The sequence below is a fragment of the Stegostoma tigrinum genome, chromosome 25, assembly GCF_030684315.1.
Source record: "Stegostoma tigrinum isolate sSteTig4 chromosome 25, sSteTig4.hap1, whole genome shotgun sequence".
Taxonomy (NCBI): Eukaryota; Metazoa; Chordata; class Chondrichthyes; order Orectolobiformes; family Stegostomatidae; genus Stegostoma; species Stegostoma tigrinum.
The window spans coordinates 12,579,578-12,597,725 of record NC_081378.1 but is presented as its reverse complement, the minus strand read 5'-3'; the positions used below and the strand labels follow the sequence as shown (position 1 = coordinate 12,597,725).

Here is an 18,148-nt window from a genome sequence, read left to right as displayed (position 1 = left end):
CCCTCAAACAATCCACACAGTAACCAATTTCATAACTCTCACCACTCATATGCTTATGTTATCCAATATTGATAAGAACACTTACCTAATGGTATGAAATCTGAGCTTGACTTGAAGAGAGCCTGAGCCAGTAACTGAAACTTGAGAATAAAGGTAATACATAAGTGACGAATGTATAAAGCAAATGGAATCGCTCCATGTTGTTAAAATAAACAAGCTGAAAATAAATGGCAAAGCTCGAGACTACAAATTTGACTTCTTCCCACCCCCACCCCGTCCCCAGAGATTTTTCCTGAACAGAGGATGTGCAGCATTTTTTTCTTTTTACTTTATTTATAATACATTATGTTCTGTTAGGTTAAATAGCCATAATTCAGCTCTGTAATGTAGTTTAGCTGCAGCTCCATGACCTGTTTTTAAAGGTATGGAAGAAACATCATTTTAAAAAGGCAATACAAACATAATGATGAAAAAAAGCATAAAGCCTCACCGATTGCACTAATTGAAAAACTGCTTCATGAAATGCACATTAACAGAAAAATCCCAGCAATGGCCCAAGTTCACTTTATAACATGCAATCTCTACAAGGTAGACCAGGAATGGAGGTACCAAGCAATAGCCAGGTGCTTCAAGGGAGTGGAATGAAAGCAAGGAAAGCCAAGGGCCAGTCATCCCAGCTCAACACTGTATATCCGACTGCAGAATAGCACTGGCAAATCTTGAATAAAGGCTGCATATCTACATTAATAGATTGCAAAACAGACACAAATGCAAAATAACAGTTGTCAATTCACTCCAATAATCTGAACCAACTATAAAGATCCAGAGAGTCCAAGAGCAAACATCTCCGAGTACAATCATTTCAGTGACGTACAACTGTGAATGCAGTCTTTCAAACAGCTGTTAATTCCAATGTTTTGTATTTGTAGTTCTTTTTGACTAAGTGCGCCTTAGTGTGATTCTGTAGCTTGAAAAACAACTGGATTGGTAAATAGCATTAGTGGCCTAAGCTACTAATATCTGCTTACAAATTCACAGAAACCAGTCTAGCATAAAAAGCACCATCTCCATACAAAGTTATCACATTGAGTAGCTATGCAGGACCTCACATGCTGTTGCAATGCAGATTAATTGGTTCAGCAGTAAACCAGTCTGTTGCCAATCTGAAGATAAGAATGGGAGGCAGTACACACCCAGCTAAAGTAAAGCATATAATGACGTTTCAACGGAAGAAACAGTACTATAATGACCACAGATTACAGACTGACTGAACAGAGTGAGTATTATAGCTAAGCTGCTGCAGATTGTATTTATACGCTGCCGTTAATTTAAGAGTTACAAGGTACATCACAGAGCGTGTTCAAACAAAAAAAAACAGGAAGCCACATATGGAGAGAGTTAGAAAGATGGCCAAACATTTAGTGAGAGCAAAAGACTTCAGAAGTACATTTTAAAGGATGGGAGAAAGCTGAGATATGGGAATTCTGTCACTCAAGGTTTATGCATCTGTCAACCAAAAGGGACACGAAGGGAGCCCACCTGTGACACACCAGTAGCTACCACATGTATCATTTACAAAATGCACTGCAGAAATTCACCAAGGTTCTGTAGATAGCACTTTCCAAATCAACTATTACCATTATCGTGGTTATTATTAAAATTGTCACAACAGGGTTAGCAATTAATACTAAACACTCAGTCAGGGTGTCATGGATAAGAGCAAGTTCTTTATCTCAGACTCTGCGCAGAGGACGTGTTCCCCTGACCACTTGAGTAAGAGGAAGGCGCGCCCCACGCTTGACTTTATCAGGTTTTATACATATGCCAGAGCTGGGCAGGTTACATTAAAACTTACACAATTAACTGAACCAGTACAATTCAATACCATATGTGGAATTCTTCTACAAGCTTAACTGTCTACCTCCTTATCTTGCTCATGTTGCATTGTGCTCTGCAAAGCTTAACCGTTTACTTCCTTAACTTGTTTATGTAGCATTGTGCTGTTTTCTTTGTTTACATACTTCTGCTATTCCCTTCATCATTTCTGAAGATATTGCTCAAGGTTGATCACTCAAAATTTTCCATCACACCATCTAGAAAGATAAAGGCACGGGATATATGGCAACGCCACCAAACGCAAGTTCCCTCTCCGAGCCATTCACCATTCTAACTTGGAAATATATCATGGTTCCTTTAGTGTCACTGGGTTAAAATCCTAAATCTCCCTCCCTAGCCAGCAGGACGGCCGCACCGACAAATGGACAGCAGTATTTCTCGAAGGCAGCTTACTACCATTGTCGTCTTAGCAATTAGGGATGGCCAATAAATGCAGACCAAGCCAGCAAAGGAACATCTCCCAAAACAAGTTTAAAACGGGACAACTAAAACATTAAAAATTGTGGGTCGAGAGGCAATTATTGAGATCGCTTATGGCTAAATCATGGGGGAAAAAAAATCTAAAATCCAAAATGAAAATTTGAAGTTAAGGCACTGCACATTCAAGGCAGGCCAGTGAGCATAGGAGAGCTGGGTTACACGGTTTGATGGAAACAAGGACAGTGGCAAGATAGTTTCATATGACCTCAAATAGAATACTGGAGGCCAGGTAGAAATGCACTGTAGTAACCCCAGAATCAACTATTCCAGACATGGGTAAAGCAGTTGGCAACAGCTGATCTCCTGACTTGTGTTATGTCGATGGAAACAGATGGTTTAAATGACACTCAGGATAAATGGTCAGAAGCACATCTCAGTATCAAACAGGAATTCAAGATTGCCTGAACGAGACTGACTGCAGACAACTGGCAAGGAAGGAAGTTTCTAGAAGGAACTGGAGCCCAGTATTCCAATAATTCTCGAGACAAAGTTCCTGCTCACTCGATACTCAAATATCAGACAAGCAGTCTGAACATTTATCAAGTCAACGCCCATTATTACAAAACTGAGGCCCAAAAAGTCAGTAATGCAAAGTCAGGAGAAAAAGTCAAATAAAAAAAAAACATTCACGACACATGCTAAACTGCAGCAGGCAACATAAACACAAAGTAAAAATAACTAGGGGCACTTATTTTGTCAGGGCTCACCAGAACTACCAAGAACTAAACAATTTCAGCAACAAGGTCAATTACATCTGTTCAGGTTATTGCCAACTTTCTTCAAACTACACATTTCCCCTAATAAGAAACAGCACATTGTATTAGAGGCAGTGTATTAGAATAGATAAAGGACTGGCTAACTATTAGAAGACAAAGAATTGGGATACAGTATCAAGACAGACAGAGGGCTGTTGATTTGAAAGTTAATGAGCCTTTTTTAACCCCCTCTATTCATTTGTGCGATGTGGACAATGATGGTTGGCCAGTATTTCTTGCCCATCCTCAGTGGCTATGGAGAAGGTGGTGGTGAGCTGCCTTCTTGAACCGCTGCACTTCTGCTGCTGTGGGTTGGCCCACTACACTATTCAGGAGAGAATTCCAGGATTTTGGCCCAACGACAGTGAACGAACAACTATATGTTTCCAAGTCAGGATGGTGAGTGATTTGGAGGAGAGCTTGAAGGTTGTGGTGTTCCCGTATGTCTGCTGCCCTTGTCCTTCCAGACGGACGTAGTTGTGGGTTTGGAAGGTGCTGCCTGAGGATCTTTGGTGAATTTCTGCAGTGCATCTTGCAGATGGTACACACAACCGCTACTGAGCGTCAGTAGTGGAGGGAGTGAATGCTCGCGGATGTAGTGCCAATCAAGCAGGCTGCTGTGTCCTGGATGGTATCAAGCATCCTGAATGTTGTTGGGACTGCACTCATCCAGACAAGTGGGGAGTATTCCAGCATGCTCCTCATTTGAGCCCTGTAGATGGTAGACAGGCTTTGAGCAGTTAGGAAATGAGTTACTTGCCGCAGTAATTTTTTGCTTCTGGCCTGCTCTTGGAGCCACTGGTGTTGATATGGTGAGTCCACTTGAGTTTCTGGTCAATGGTAACCCCCAGGATGTTGATAGTGGGGGTCAGTGATGGTAACACCATTGAATGCCAAGGGGTGGTAGTTAGATTGTCTCTTATTGGTGATGGTCATAGCCTGGCATTAGTGTGGCGCAAATATGACTTGCCACTTGTCAGCCCAGATCTTGTTGCATGTGAACATGGTCAGCTCTGGTGTCTGAGCTGTCACCAACGGGGCTGAACATTGCACAATTATTGGTGAACATCCCCACTTCTGATCTTATGATGGAGGGAAGGTCATTGATGAAGCAGCTAAAGATGGTTGAGCCCAGGACACTACCCTGAGGAACTCCTGCAGAGATATCCTGGAGCCGAGATGATTGACCACCAACAACCACGACCATCTTCCTATGTGTCAGCTATGACTCCAACCACCGGAGAGTTTGCTCCCCGGTACCCATTAATTCCTATTTTCCTAGGTCTTCTTGATGTCACACTCGGTCGAATGCAGCCTTGAGATCAAGGGCTGTCACTGTCACCTCACCTTTGAAGTTTAGCTCTTTTGTCCATGTTTGGAACAAGGTTGTACTGAGATCAGGAGCCGAGTAGCCCTGGCAGAACCCAAACTAGCAATGCTGAGCAGTGCAGCTTGATATACCCATTGATGACATCTTCCATCACTTTACTGAAGATCAAGGGGAAACTGATGGGACGCTAATCGGTAGCATTGGATTTGTCCTGCTTTTTGTGTACAGAACATATGTGGGCAATTTTCCACATTGTCAGGTAGGCACTAGTGTTGTAACTGTACTGGAACAGTTTGGCTAGGGGAATGGCGCGTTCTGGAATACAAGTCTTCAGTATTATTGCCAGAATGTTGTCAGGGCCTGTAGCCTTTGCAGTATCCATTGTCTCCAACCATTTATTGATATCAAAGAGAGTGAATCAAATTGGTTGACAACAGGTATCTGTAATGCTGGGGACCACCAGAGGAGGCCGAAATGGATCATCCACTCTGCACTTCTGGCTGAAGGTTGCTGTTAAAGCTTCAGCCTTATCTTTTGCACTGATGTGCTGGGCTCTTCCATCATTGAGGATAGGAATATTCTGGAGAAGCAACCAGTAATGTATGGTGCCAAAGAGATCAGGGCTGGGACCACAATTATCTCGTGATTTGGATGAACAAAGTGAACGTAGTGTAGCCAATTCTGCAGATGGCACAAAAATAGGCGATGAGGCAAGTGGTGAGGATGACAAAGTCTATAGAGGGATATAGACAGTGAGTACGCAAAAACTCTGCAGACAGATTCTAATGTGCAGACAGGGGAGGTTATGTACTTGGGCAGGAAAAGGAGGAGCTGAACATATTATTTAGATGGAGAAATAATGCTGAAAGTCATGAAGTACAGGGTTTTGAGAGTCCTTGCCCAAGAATCAGAAGAACAAGCTTCCAAGTTCAGAGGGTAAAAAGGAAAGGCAAATTGAAAGTTGGCCTTTATTTTCAAGGGAATGGAGTATAAAATTATGAAGTTTTGCTGAAACTGTACAAGGTGCTAATGAAACTACATCTGGAATTCTGTGAAAGGGATGCTGGCATTGGAGGTAGTCCAATGAAGATTTGCTAGGTTGATGCCCTGGTATGGAGGGACTGTCTTCTGAGGTCAGGTTAAGTAGATCAGGCCTACATTCATTGGAATGTTGAAGAACGAGAGGCAACCATATTGACACATACGAGATTCCTCAAGGACTTAGCAGGGTCAATGCAGAAAGGCTGTTTCTTCCAATGGGAGATTCTATGTTTAATTCTTTAACTTTATTTCTTATATTATGAAAAAGGTAATATAACTAGTTTTCTTTATTTCTTTTTTGAATCTACAATTTATATGTAGATATTGTTTTTTTTTAAACCTAAGATGGCACCGAGTGGGATGAGATTGTAAACTTTTCACTCTACTCCTGTACTTCACGACACTAATTCTAATAGCAGAGGCATAATCTCAGAAAAAGGGGTCACACACATTTAACGCACAGATGAAGCAGAATTTCTTCTCTCTCTTAGGGCATTCTGCATCAGGAGGACTGTTGAGGCTGAATCATGAAGCATATTCAAGGCCAAAATAAACATGGTTTTAATAATAATAAGTAAGGGAATCAATGGTTATGGAAAAACAGGCAGCACGTGAAGCTCAATGGGCTCAATAGCCTACTTCCGATCCTGTGTCTTATGGGTTTTTTTAACCTCACCTGCACAATAAAGTTCAAGGTTTTTGAAATATATTATGTCATAACACGGAGGTAGTTTTGAAATACAGCCAATTACAAGCATTACTTTAGAAACAATATCTTAAGTCTCATGATCCATAGAAGTCTTTGATGTCTGGATAAACTGGTGTATAATTAAGACTACTTTCAAAAGTAAACCAGAGTCTGATGACAAGAAAAAGCCCATCGGACATTCCAGACAGGAAACACTGAACAGTGCTCCCATTCTGGCAACCAATTCTGAAAATGATTTTAATCTCCATTACTTGATCCTATTCCACCTGTTGATCACTGCAAATCAAAAACACCTTTAGATAATCAGCCCTAAGTCACATTTTAAACCCATGACAGATTTTCAACAGAATCTGAAAGCATGGTCTGTGATCTGCTGCTCAACAGAACAGATTGAGGTGCTTTCTACCAGACCTCAAACTGATTCTGAAAATTATATTTTGTGAGCAGAACCTTAGTCGGAAAGGCATAAACATTGCTGCAGTCAGTCATCCTCAGCAAGTTGACCAAAACACCACAACGCCTAATCATCACCTTTCTCACTTTCTACAGGCCTTCAAGCACTAGTTCATATAAATCCATTTCCCACCAGGAATCATTGAATAGCCAAGAGCAGAAAATTTTGTCTGCCTTTCCCTCCTTCCTAAACAGGGAGACTTTGAGGTCAACAGCCTGTCCTGACTTGCTCACCCCATTTTTCCTCAGGTTGACATCAGCAAACAAAACTCTGTACATTGAACTTCCAGTTTGTGTAATCCCAAAATACTGTCTCTTTACAACAGCTTTGCAGAAAGGAACAAGGGTCCAAAATCAACTTGCAGCCTCCAGTCTTCCTTTTACCCACAAATTCTATATATCATCTCAGCATCAGCATCAGCATCCAGACAAGCAAAGGGACTGGCAATTGCGAAGTCAGTTCACCTTACCTCTTTAGTTTCTTCCGGGTCTGAGTGATCCACAGTAACATACAAGTCATTCTGTAAATATTTTAAAGCACTTAAAGGATCTGCTCGAGCTTTTTCCTCAAATCTACAGTGAGGAGTGAGGAAAAAAATAATCAACGAACTTGCAAGACAAGAAAATACATTACATTCCACTATGCTTTGACAGAAGTATGGAAAGTTATCCACTGCTTCAGTTACAGAACTCAGAAGTTTTAGAACAATGGTTGGAAATGTGTTTTGGAAATCTGGCATTTCCAGGTGACAAAGGGACGAGGAACACAAGTTGTTGAAGGGATCTTGTTACTGATTCTTCTAGTCAGTTGTATACCTGCAATGTTAGAAATTCAGGCACTGTCTCACTGTCTAGAGAGGGCTTGCAGCATAAGGTACCTTAGGGTTCGGAAAATCCACTGAACAGGACAGCTCTTGCAAAGAAACAGAAAACCTGATAGCCAAGCTGATTTTGTTTTGGGATATTAAACCATTTTTCACTATATTTCCCAGTATCCCTTAAAAAAAATTCCATAACAAAGAGAAAAACACAATGGTTGGGTTATTATGAAAGATGACAGCAGAAGGAAAATGCACCTATGTCCTTTAACTCTACAAGTGTCAAATATATCGGAATAAGAAATGGACACAAAATGACAATGAAGCATACCTTATGATCGCATTCAATGAATAATACTACTAAGCAACCAGGAATTACTGGGGATTAATAGTAAGTTTAAGAGCCAAGCTTTTAGCACACATCCACAGGTACAAATAACATTCAGGGTAGTTGAATAGCACAAAGATTTTAAGTGCACAAAACCCAAGCGCTTTATCGAGGGAAACTTTGGAGATGGTTCTTCAATACCTGTGTCGTCGGATGAGGTATCTGCAATGTCTCAGGAGGTAATCCTTGGAAGGACGGCAAAGCTTCAGTGACCAAAAGTCATCTAGTCTCATCTTGGGCGAGCACGACTTCCCGGGATTCCCGCCAAACAAGTAATGAACCTGCTCTCATAAATATAGGCATTCATTTATTACTTGCAAAAAAAAAGATAAACCTGTGATCAACATTGTAAATCTAAACTTATGGTGCAAAAATTCCTCAATTCAGAGGCTGAAATAAGTTTGCACCAAACAGGGTTATCTCCTATTTTAGATTGTGCTGTGGACAATGTAGGTAGTGAGATAGTGTGACAGTGAGAAAGGTTGACAGGTGTTTCCATTTAAACCAAATGATGCGTATTCTGAAAAATGCTTAGTTGTTTTCCGGATTTCCTCACTGCACAAACATGTAGAGGAACATTAAGGAAACAAGCAAGTATTTGATACAATGAGCAAACATCCACACAAGTATTAATTTCATGCATAAACTGCCACCTAATGCCAGAAAGTTCAAGTTGACAAAATGTGGAAGAGTAGGAGAAGGAAAAGATCTAATTAAATGGAACATGCATTACTAATTATTCTTTCCCAAATTGCTCTCAACTTAAGAAACACACCTCTAAGACTGGTCTGTAGGTTTTTATTTATGTCACTGACAACTACCAGCTAAGCATCCTCCGATTTTCCATTCCAAGGGAAATAACTTTTACATGGAGGTACACAACTCTCACCTTCTCCTTGGAGCATTTCAGCACCACGAGGTCAGAAACAGGATTGCTCCTCTGACAGAAAATAATGAACTTCACTGAGCGAATCAATCACTATCAAGTGACATTACAATGTTTTTTAGTCATTTTGCACTGAAAACAGGATTCTCACTGAAGTCTCGAGATTGCTTCAAGGTTGAAACATTTGAGGAGGGTGCGGGAGGGGTGTGGGCGTTTAGTTAATGCTGTCAATTTATTACAATCCGTAAGCTTATACAGAAACACAATAAATCAACAGATTAATCGTCACACTTACTTTGAATCTATACTAAGTTAAGTTTTTGAGAATAAACTATATTTAAAGGACTGCCTGGGGGGGAGAAAAGCAAGACAACGTTTAACTATTTTGACATGGCCTGCATTGACGAGTGTTTTTAGCCATAGGACTGCTTTGAAACGAAGCCAAGAGTTTCACATGTACTCTGTTTTTCCTGCTGTTTGTCAGAAATCAGGTGACTGGGCAGAAAGCAGCGAAACAAGGCTTTCAAGGAGGCATGAGATGGGGCTTATTGTATACCAGAAAAAACAAAACAGATTTTGCAAGGTCTAGGAGGGCCTCTATGCTGTGTTTGCCTAGCAACCCTTCCTAGTCTTGTAACTCTGCCTGAAAGCCACAGAAATTGGTGTAATAAAGCTTCCATAAGTTGCCATTCTCACTCTTGAAATCCTGAGAACCTGGCAGGGAGTTCTTAAATACTATTATTTCTATCTACCTGTTAAAATCTGAAGGAGTGCACTGTGTCCAATCCCCAATGACTCAAATCTAAATTGAATCAAATCAAAACGGCACATTTGTCATCAACTGCAGGGGTCATCAATTCAACGTTGTCCACAGGGTCTTTTTTAAAAATCTATTTTGCCTATTCAAAAATAAACTCCACAACGACTTGTCTTTGTATACTGTGTGTGTCTGTCTGTGGGATTAAGGGTAAATGGTTTTGCATTCCAATCATAGCTTAGGTGCTAATCAGTGTTTGCCACTTGCTTCCAAGATAAAAACCGAAAGAACTGCGGATGCTGTAAATCAGGAACAAAAACAAAAAAGTTGCCGGAATAGCTCAGCAGGTCTGACAGCATCTGTGAAGGAGAAAACAGAGTTAACCTTTTGGGTCCAGTGACCCTTCCTCTTCTTGGAGGTATCCAAGTAACTCCAGTGAAATTTAATTTTATTCTGGACAGTGGTAGTAAAGAGCAGCAATGGGCCATCAAAATTTGAGTTTGATTTCAGTCCATTGTTTCCATCATTTTCATAACAAAAGTTAAGAAATTTTTTTTAAAAAGTGAATATTTCAAGATTTGGAGTTTGTTTTGAGCCTTTTAAATAAATCTTGGATGAATACAAGACAGGACATTTCAGCTGCAATGACCTACACCCGACCAGAAAACAGAAATAAAGTTGGGCTGAATAAAATGAGGAGATGGCCAACAGCTTCCAAAAGTTATTCCAGACAGAAGGGCACCTAAATAAAGTTGCAATCAAGCCAGACCAAACACATCTTGGAACATTCGGCACACTAGACTACTTGATCCAATCACTTCTATTAATTCTTTGATGAGCTATAGTCATATTGGTCCCAGCATGAGATGTCTACAAATTGACAGATATCCAAAAAACTGTAATCTGTTATTAAAAAAGATATTAATTTTCAGATGCATTCAGCAAGGTTAAGGTGTATTCTTAGTCACCTGAACTGTAATCAAAGAAAACAACCACTGTTCTTCCACGATTCCATACAGTGATTCAAACTCCAAGGTCAATGGAGCTTTGAAATCAGACAGCGCCAATTTGCAGAGACAAGAAACTTCCACAATACAGCTACTGGCTGCAGGGACTCTTGATCCAACTAGAAATTCACACGAAAAAAAAAGTGTAATGGAGGAACAATTTGGAGCACAACACAGAATAAAACCAGTGATAACAAGGTGTACAGCTGGATGAACACAGCAGGCTAAGGAGCATCAGAGGAGCAGGAAAGCTGATGTTTTGGGCCTAGACCCTTCTGTCACATACACAGAACCTAAACAGCAGACAGTTGGAGGTACTGAAATGTTCATATTGCTATTCTAATATCACTGCTTTAGAAATTTCTTCCATTCTAGGTCCAAAGGCTATAGAAGAAACAAAGACAAAGTAAAACTGTTGCTGCAGTGCTCCACATCTAGCACTGAACCATGGGATATCTCCAGCGTTACAAACCAGTACTAATGAGTTTTTATTTTGTTAGGTCTGTTCAAATTGTGTCTGAAAACAGAGCAATTGATAACAGATGGAGCAAAAAGCAGGTTCTGACAATCTGTACCAGGTTGTCCACTCGAAGCATAAGGGATACCGACGAACATGATGTCAAGTCAGAATGTCCATTCAAGCTCGAACAATCCTGAGCCAGCAAGAAATGGCTAACTTAGCCATTATTAGAAACTGTCTTACATACAGGTGGTTGAAAATGCTTCTGGTTGAACAAGCATGATTGTCCAGCACTGGTACTTCATACAAATACGAGTGACGCAAAGTTTTAAAGGTGCAGCATTTCTTATTTCTTGATTCTCTGGGATCCTACAGGCTTTTATGAACTGCAGTGTTAGTAAGCTGAGTAATTATCGTGAGAAAAACTTGAAATTCAAATGAGAAGATAGATGGGAACAGCAATATTAGGGCACAGCACCTTTTCAACACAAGGCATTTCACCATTTGTCTATCTTCCTTTGTACCCCATCTGTCTGCCTAGAGCAATTCACATAGGGACTCAAGAATGCTTTCACAAAGTGGCTTCATCAACAAACTACCACCAGGAAGTCTAAGGACAGGCATTTCAACGCCAACAACAGAAGGAAGGTCAAGTACCTCACAGTGAGGGGCACCTGTGGCAGTGCAGAAAAATCACAAATCAGTTACTCTGAGAAAGTCATCTATCAGAGATCAATGACTGAATATTTATCAAGAATAACCACCATATCAACCTAACACTTACATGTTGTGAGGGGGAAATCTCTGTTGACCAGAAGTAAGAATGAGATTCTTACTGTTAGCTCTTCTAACATATCAGGCTGTTCTTCAAACATCAGGCATCAAATACAATGCAGTGAGAAGATCTATACTAAATTACAATTTCCTGTGGTTTTGAAAGAAATACCATAGTTGGGAACAGTAATCAAAAACCAGAATGACTAGGTACTCAGTTAAGAGATTAACAAATCATATGAGGGAACAAACTATGCTTGATCACCTGAATGAAACTCCCTGGACAATCTTATACCAATATGTACCTGTCCAACAGCCAATATTTCATGCGCTGAGGGAGCCATTGTTAAATGACCACTGGGATAGTCTCATGGCAGTTGGGCAAATGCACAAGGTGGGGGACTCGAGTCTGAGTCGTTGCAGAACTGTCAGGGTAGGAAAGGCCTCTGCCCACTCCATCCTACAAGGAAACCTACAAATAAGAAGATCTTTCAAAAAAATTAAACCGCCCCATCTAAGTTAATTTCTTGCGATGTTCCTTGCTAGAAATTCTGGCAAGGGTCACTAGTTTATTGATAACACCCATAGCAGGGACCTAGTTAAAATCACTCCAACATATTTATTTGACTCCGGACTGCTGAGGGACTCATACTCTGCCTGAAGACTGAGGCCAGCCCAGAAAGCAGCCATTCATTGCACTGAGACTCTTCTCGGACTTGACAACCTCTAAGACACGTCAGACCATCGACACAGATACTGCCATCACGCATGGGAACACCACACACAGAGCAGATACTAAGTGACTCGGTCAATGTCGGGGGTCTCATACACCGCAGACAAAAATGCCTGCGGCACTGTATATTAGCAAGACCATACAGACGCTACAACAATAGACGGATGTTGCGTAACAATCACTAGACAGGAATGTTCTCTCCCATTCGGGAGACACTTCAGTGGTCAAGGACATTCTGCCTCACATCTTGGTGTAAGTGTCTTCCAAGGTAGCTTTTGAGATACACAAGAACACAGAATCACTGAGCAGTAACTGATAGCCAAGTTCTGTATCCGCAAAGATAACGTGGTTTTGGGTTCATGTCAGGCTACATGTGACCCCCACCACAAGTCTGTATCTTTAAAATCATCCTTACTGCCCTGCTTGGACACCATTACCTTGATAAATTGTTCCAATCCCTCTATCTTAATTAGTTTGCGCAGTTTTGGATTACTACAAGTTTGCTTCGACCCACAGCATGCGATTCTTATACAGATCATGTTATTCCAGTCAATTGGTTGGTCTCCAGTACCACTTATTTTTAATTTTTTGTAATTATTTCTCCGCTTCATTTGAACAGATTATAGGTCATCCCTTCAATTTTTAATTCATCTGTTGACACTGTTCTCGCACTGTCTGACACTTCTGACCACCTGCAGAGGCTTATTATTTGACACTCCACTCACACCACTTGAATGATTTTTTCATCTCTCTGGTCTAAATTCTGAGTTTTGTGTGCTTCTCTGACTTAACCTGACAAAAGGTCGACACTCCAAAAGCTTGCGATTTCGAATAAACCTGTTGGACTATAACCTGCTGTCATGTGGCTTCTCCCCTTGTTCACCCGATTCCAACAAATGCACCTCCATATTCTGGTACCTCAATTATGCATGCAAATAATCCTAATTACCAGTTCCCCACAAATGCATCCCCTTCTTTATTTATCTAAATAATTTTCGAAAGGTTCAATTGAATCTGTCTTCCTTCCCAACAGTGCATTCAGAATCAGAACTTGCTGCATCCAAAAACTTGATTTCCCTGGGGTCTTGTGCTAATTACCTTAAATCTGTCTCATCTTGTCACATACGCTCCTGTCAGCAGAACTGTTATCTCCTTATTTGCCCACGTGTCTCGAATTTAAGTGCAGTTTTCGTCCAACATGGGAAGTTAAAAATCAGCCAGACTCTATCGGAATGACTTGTGCTTACAAAATGTTAGTCTTCACCTGCTCCTTAATTTTGTTTTTATTTGCATCTATAAAGACACCAAGATCATCTGTGGTTCTCAGGTCACCTAAGCCTGACAAGTGAATCATAGCCAGATATTTCAACCCCAGTTACACATAATCTTGTATTAAAGTTTATGTTTGCATGCAAGAGCTCAAAGACCAACCATAACACTGGTCTTCCAGTAATGCTAGCTAAACAAAAAACTAATGCAATACTTCAGCAGCAAAAAATAATGCACACCAATAGGTAACCAACATAGTTAAACTGGGAGATCTCAAGACAGTTAATTACAGATAGATAAACTATGCACTCAGCTGTACTGCAGTCCTACCTTCTAGAAATCCCGCAGTGACATTCACCTGACTCTGCAATCAGACACTGAATGATATCAACCTGCTTTATCATTTTATTTTATGTACAGATGCATTCCTACATTTCTAAGTGAATAATACTGCTACATCAAGATGCATTTAAGCCATTTTAAAGCCATGCCTAGTAATCTGATGCTGCTACCTGGTGTTATGGACCAGACTGAACCCACTCAAAATATATTCAGAAGATAGTCTAGAGCTGAACATTTCCTTGTTTTAAAAAGGTAAGTGTAAGGCACTGCATTCCAGATACAATTGGATTGGTCAAACTATTCCATGTTAAGCAAAGCACAACTGATTTTTATACTTCAATTAAAATACAGACCAAATAAAAATAAAAAGATTGGCTTAACTGTAACTATCAAAATGCTTAACAAAAAATGTATTACCTACAAATTAACTTGAATATAATAACATTCCACAAACAACCATTGGCAAAGGCAAATTTGGCAAAAGGCATGGTCTCACATGCAATTCTAGAGGCAGGAAGAGAACCCCAGATTTTGGTTGGAAGTAGAGGGGGAAATAAGAGTTGCAACAATACGCCTCAAGATCCCAGCAAGTGCAGAAAGCTAAAATTAAAAATCTTAGTTCTGCGGGAGAATGACCCCATCCACTCAGGCTGCTTCTACTGTTCCAACTTCTTAAAAAACCCAAAGCCTCACAAGCTGTTTACTCCACTGCTTTTGAGCAGTCTGCTTGGTACCTGTCTCAACCTTTCTTCATTAAAAAAAATACACCAAGGACAAAATACACCTCTTAAAGCTACAGCATTATCACACATTAATTGACCATTCCTGTTTAGAAAATACAAACATACTCAACTATGTTTGAGTCTGTTAGATCACCTGTAGAAAAATTAACTTAAGAAATGGGAGTAACCATTTCTCCAACTGACTCATTCAGCTCCTCCAACTTGCCCCATCATTCAAAAAGATCATGGCTGATTTCGCTAAAGCCTCAACTCATCTCTCCTGCCAGCTCTGCACAGCTGTCAGTTCCATAATGTTTAAAATAATCTACTTTCCCTGTAAATACTTTGTGATCTAGTCTCCACTACCCTCTCTGGTAGTGAATACCAGACATTCACTACTCTCTGGGAGAAGAGCTTTCCTTGTTCAATTTTAAATATTCTTGCAGTGGTAACATCTTGACAACATCTACCCTAACAAGCCCCTTCAGAATCTTGTACATTTCAAAAGGATCACTGCACAATTCTTCTAATCTCTGATGAATAATACCGAACCTGTTTAGCTGTTCTTGATAAGCTGACCTCTTCACTTAATGCCTTTTGAACAGCTTATAATATCAATGGATCCTCTTGAAATACAGGAACAAAAACAGTACACACTACTCCAGGTGTCGCCTTACTAAGATGCTGTACATTTATAACAAGAGTTCCTGCTTTTTAAAGGCGAAAATTTAATTTACCTTCTTAATTACTTATTGCACCTAAATGCTCATTTGCTGAACGTTTTACCTTTGAAGAGGTTTGGCTCTAATGTAATTTCACTTTGCAGCAAGTGAATTAAACTGCATTAACTTAATGGAGAGATTGCAGTCTGGTCAAGCAGAACGCAGTCCTCACAATAACTCCTGTTGTGTGGCTTCGGTCGAATGCACCCAATAGAAAAAGCCTCCTTGATGCATTGTGTATACACTGAACAGCAACAGGTGTTTTACCTTTATTGAAATTTTTGGGGAATGCTTCTTTTCAGAGGCAATTGGATTTTCTGAGCTTGATTTCAAATCAAAGTTTCTCCGTGTGGAATTATTACATTAACCTACCAACAGCAGACTGCGGTAGGAACAAAGCAAGCTGTGTGCAAACAAGCAAGCAGGGTTCATAAAGCACATCAGCCCCTTCGAAGAAGCTCTATTTTTAAAAGTGCTCAACTGTCCCTTCGCAAAATCAACGACATAAGATGTCAACTACTTCACGTATCATCCAAATGAGGAAAATAAAAGAATTATTGTTCAATTCCAAAAAATCATAACCCAATGTGTAAATGAGCCATATAAATCAGGAACATACAACATAACAGCACAGTACAGGCCCTTCAGCCCTCGATGTTGCGCTGACCTGCGAAACCAATCTGAAGCCCATCTAACCTACACTATTCCATTATCATCCATATGTTTATCCAATAACCATTTAAATGCCCTTAAAGTTGGCGAGTCTACTACTGTTGCAGGCAGGGCATTCCACGCCCTTACTACTCTCTGAGTAAAGAACCTACCCCTGACATCTGTCCTATATCTATCACTCCTCAATTTAAAGCTAAATCCCCTCGTGCCAAATAGCACAATCAACTCTAATGCACTAATCAGTTGACTGATGTCAGCCATACATAATTTCAGGGTTTTTAAAGCTGTAAAGAGGGATGGGCGAAAGAGGAGAGAAGAAACAGAACTACCTAAAACTCCTGTGACAAGTAAAGAAGTGCACACCGATATAGATGAAAGCTAAGACTGGCAGTCATCCCTGCTTACCCTGGATGTCTGCATTCACAATTAAAGCAGGTTCACTTCAATGAAGTATTCGACGTTGACCAGCATCTTCACAGCCATACAGTGGCATCGATCAATTTTCCAGAAATCGAGTGCAAATTTAAGAAAACATTGTCTGTCAAGATCCTTTTTCACAATGACACTGCCCTTAAGAAGTCAAGAACAGGCCAAGAAACATTAGTCAGTGGACGATGGGGCCGTCTGTAGTCTGTGGTGTCCACGGTCAAGACCACAACTTATCATAATAGCGCACAGATTGCTGAGAAATTTCCAAAAGCACAAGTCTAATTTCACTTTGCCAGTGACCATTCTCTCGGATGTGAGAGGTTTTTACCAACGGCATAAATTCTAAGCTTTCTACCCAAGCAGGTGAAATAATTTGAAACCCCCTGGTATGAAACAATGTTAACGATTCTGCAGGCATGACCCAACAGGCCAAACAACAAAACAAACCAAAACAAAACCAAACCACTCTATTTGAGCAGTACTTTCCTAGAATGCTATTTCCAAGTGTTTATAGCTTTGCTTTATTTTATTCATTTACATGTATTTCAAACTGTGAGTAATCAAATACAGGAAATTTGAAGAAAGGAAAAATAAATTATATACCAGTTTTACTGTTGAGCTAAAAAATACCAACATATCTACTTCAAACTTAAACACTTGAAATACAGCCTATGATGCTTTCAATGCCTCGTTTTCTATAGACCCCAACAATTATATTCATGGCCACTATTTTTCCATTTTCACAGCTGATCAAGACCCCGTAAGAGAAAATAGGTCCATGGAGCAAAGACCCAGGATTTCCATATTTGTGGATGCAGGACAAACAGAGATGCACCAACAGCATTTCAAAATTATTTTGATGATTTTTGTTTGGGGGTGACTAAGGTGGCAGGAAAGCAACAGAAATGCTTTTTCAAAAAACAAGTGGCAATTTAAGCTATTGCTAAAATCAGAGTTTCGAAGAAAAATTTAAATGAAGAAAAGCACCTTAAGTCTTTCATATTCCAAAAACGCATCTAAACAAAAATATTGCTCAAATAGCAGTACTTGAACAGTGCCAAGACAGTAGATATTTTCTGCAACAAAAACAGAAGTTGCTGCAAAAGCTCAGCAGGTCTGGAGTTCTGAGAAAGGGTCAACAGACCCCAAATGTTGAAGGGTTTCTGTCCACAGATGCTACCAGATCTTTACACAACTTCTGTTTTTGTTGCTGATTAACAGCATCCATATTTCTATTTTGAGGGTGTGGGATGAAAAGGAGTGGAAATATGAAAAAAAAAGTAGACTTTGCTCAGGACCCTTTCTACGAGTAAAGGCATTTCTTGGGTCGAGTGCGCTTTTCTCCCATTTCTAATAAGGTTATGATGATAGGGCACAAGTCAGCTTGTTCTTTACTCAAAGTAGTAATAGTTGCTTTCAGGTGATCTAACTGTACTCGAGGCAAATGTTCTGGGAGCAGATGGTGTTAAAGTTGGAAAAGAAAAAATAAATGCAAAACTGAATGA

At 40.1% G+C, this 18,148-nt stretch overlaps 1 protein-coding gene and 1 long non-coding RNA gene across 6 annotated transcripts in view; one reads left to right on the top strand and one right to left on the bottom strand.

Moving 5' to 3' along the window:
• The window catches only part of mkln1 (muskelin 1, intracellular mediator containing kelch motifs), a 128,384-nt gene that overhangs the window by 7,006 nt on the left and 103,230 nt on the right, over positions 1-18,148 (bottom strand). For all 5 annotated transcript variants that reach the window (XM_048553780.2, XM_048553778.2, XM_048553779.2 and 2 more), the window contains 3 exons: positions 8,012-8,151; positions 7,135-7,237; positions 86-140 (listed from right to left, as the gene is read on the bottom strand). In XM_048553780.2, the coding sequence (XP_048409737.1) occupies positions 86-140; positions 7,135-7,237; positions 8,012-8,151 (298 nt within the window). The remainder of the gene's footprint in view (positions 1-85; positions 141-7,134; positions 7,238-8,011; positions 8,152-18,148) is intronic.
• On the top strand, positions 1,233-18,119 carry LOC125463085 (uncharacterized). The gene is made up of 3 exons (XR_007249755.2): positions 1,233-1,276; positions 14,177-14,350; positions 17,390-18,119. It is a non-coding gene; the product is annotated as an uncharacterized LOC125463085 (long non-coding RNA).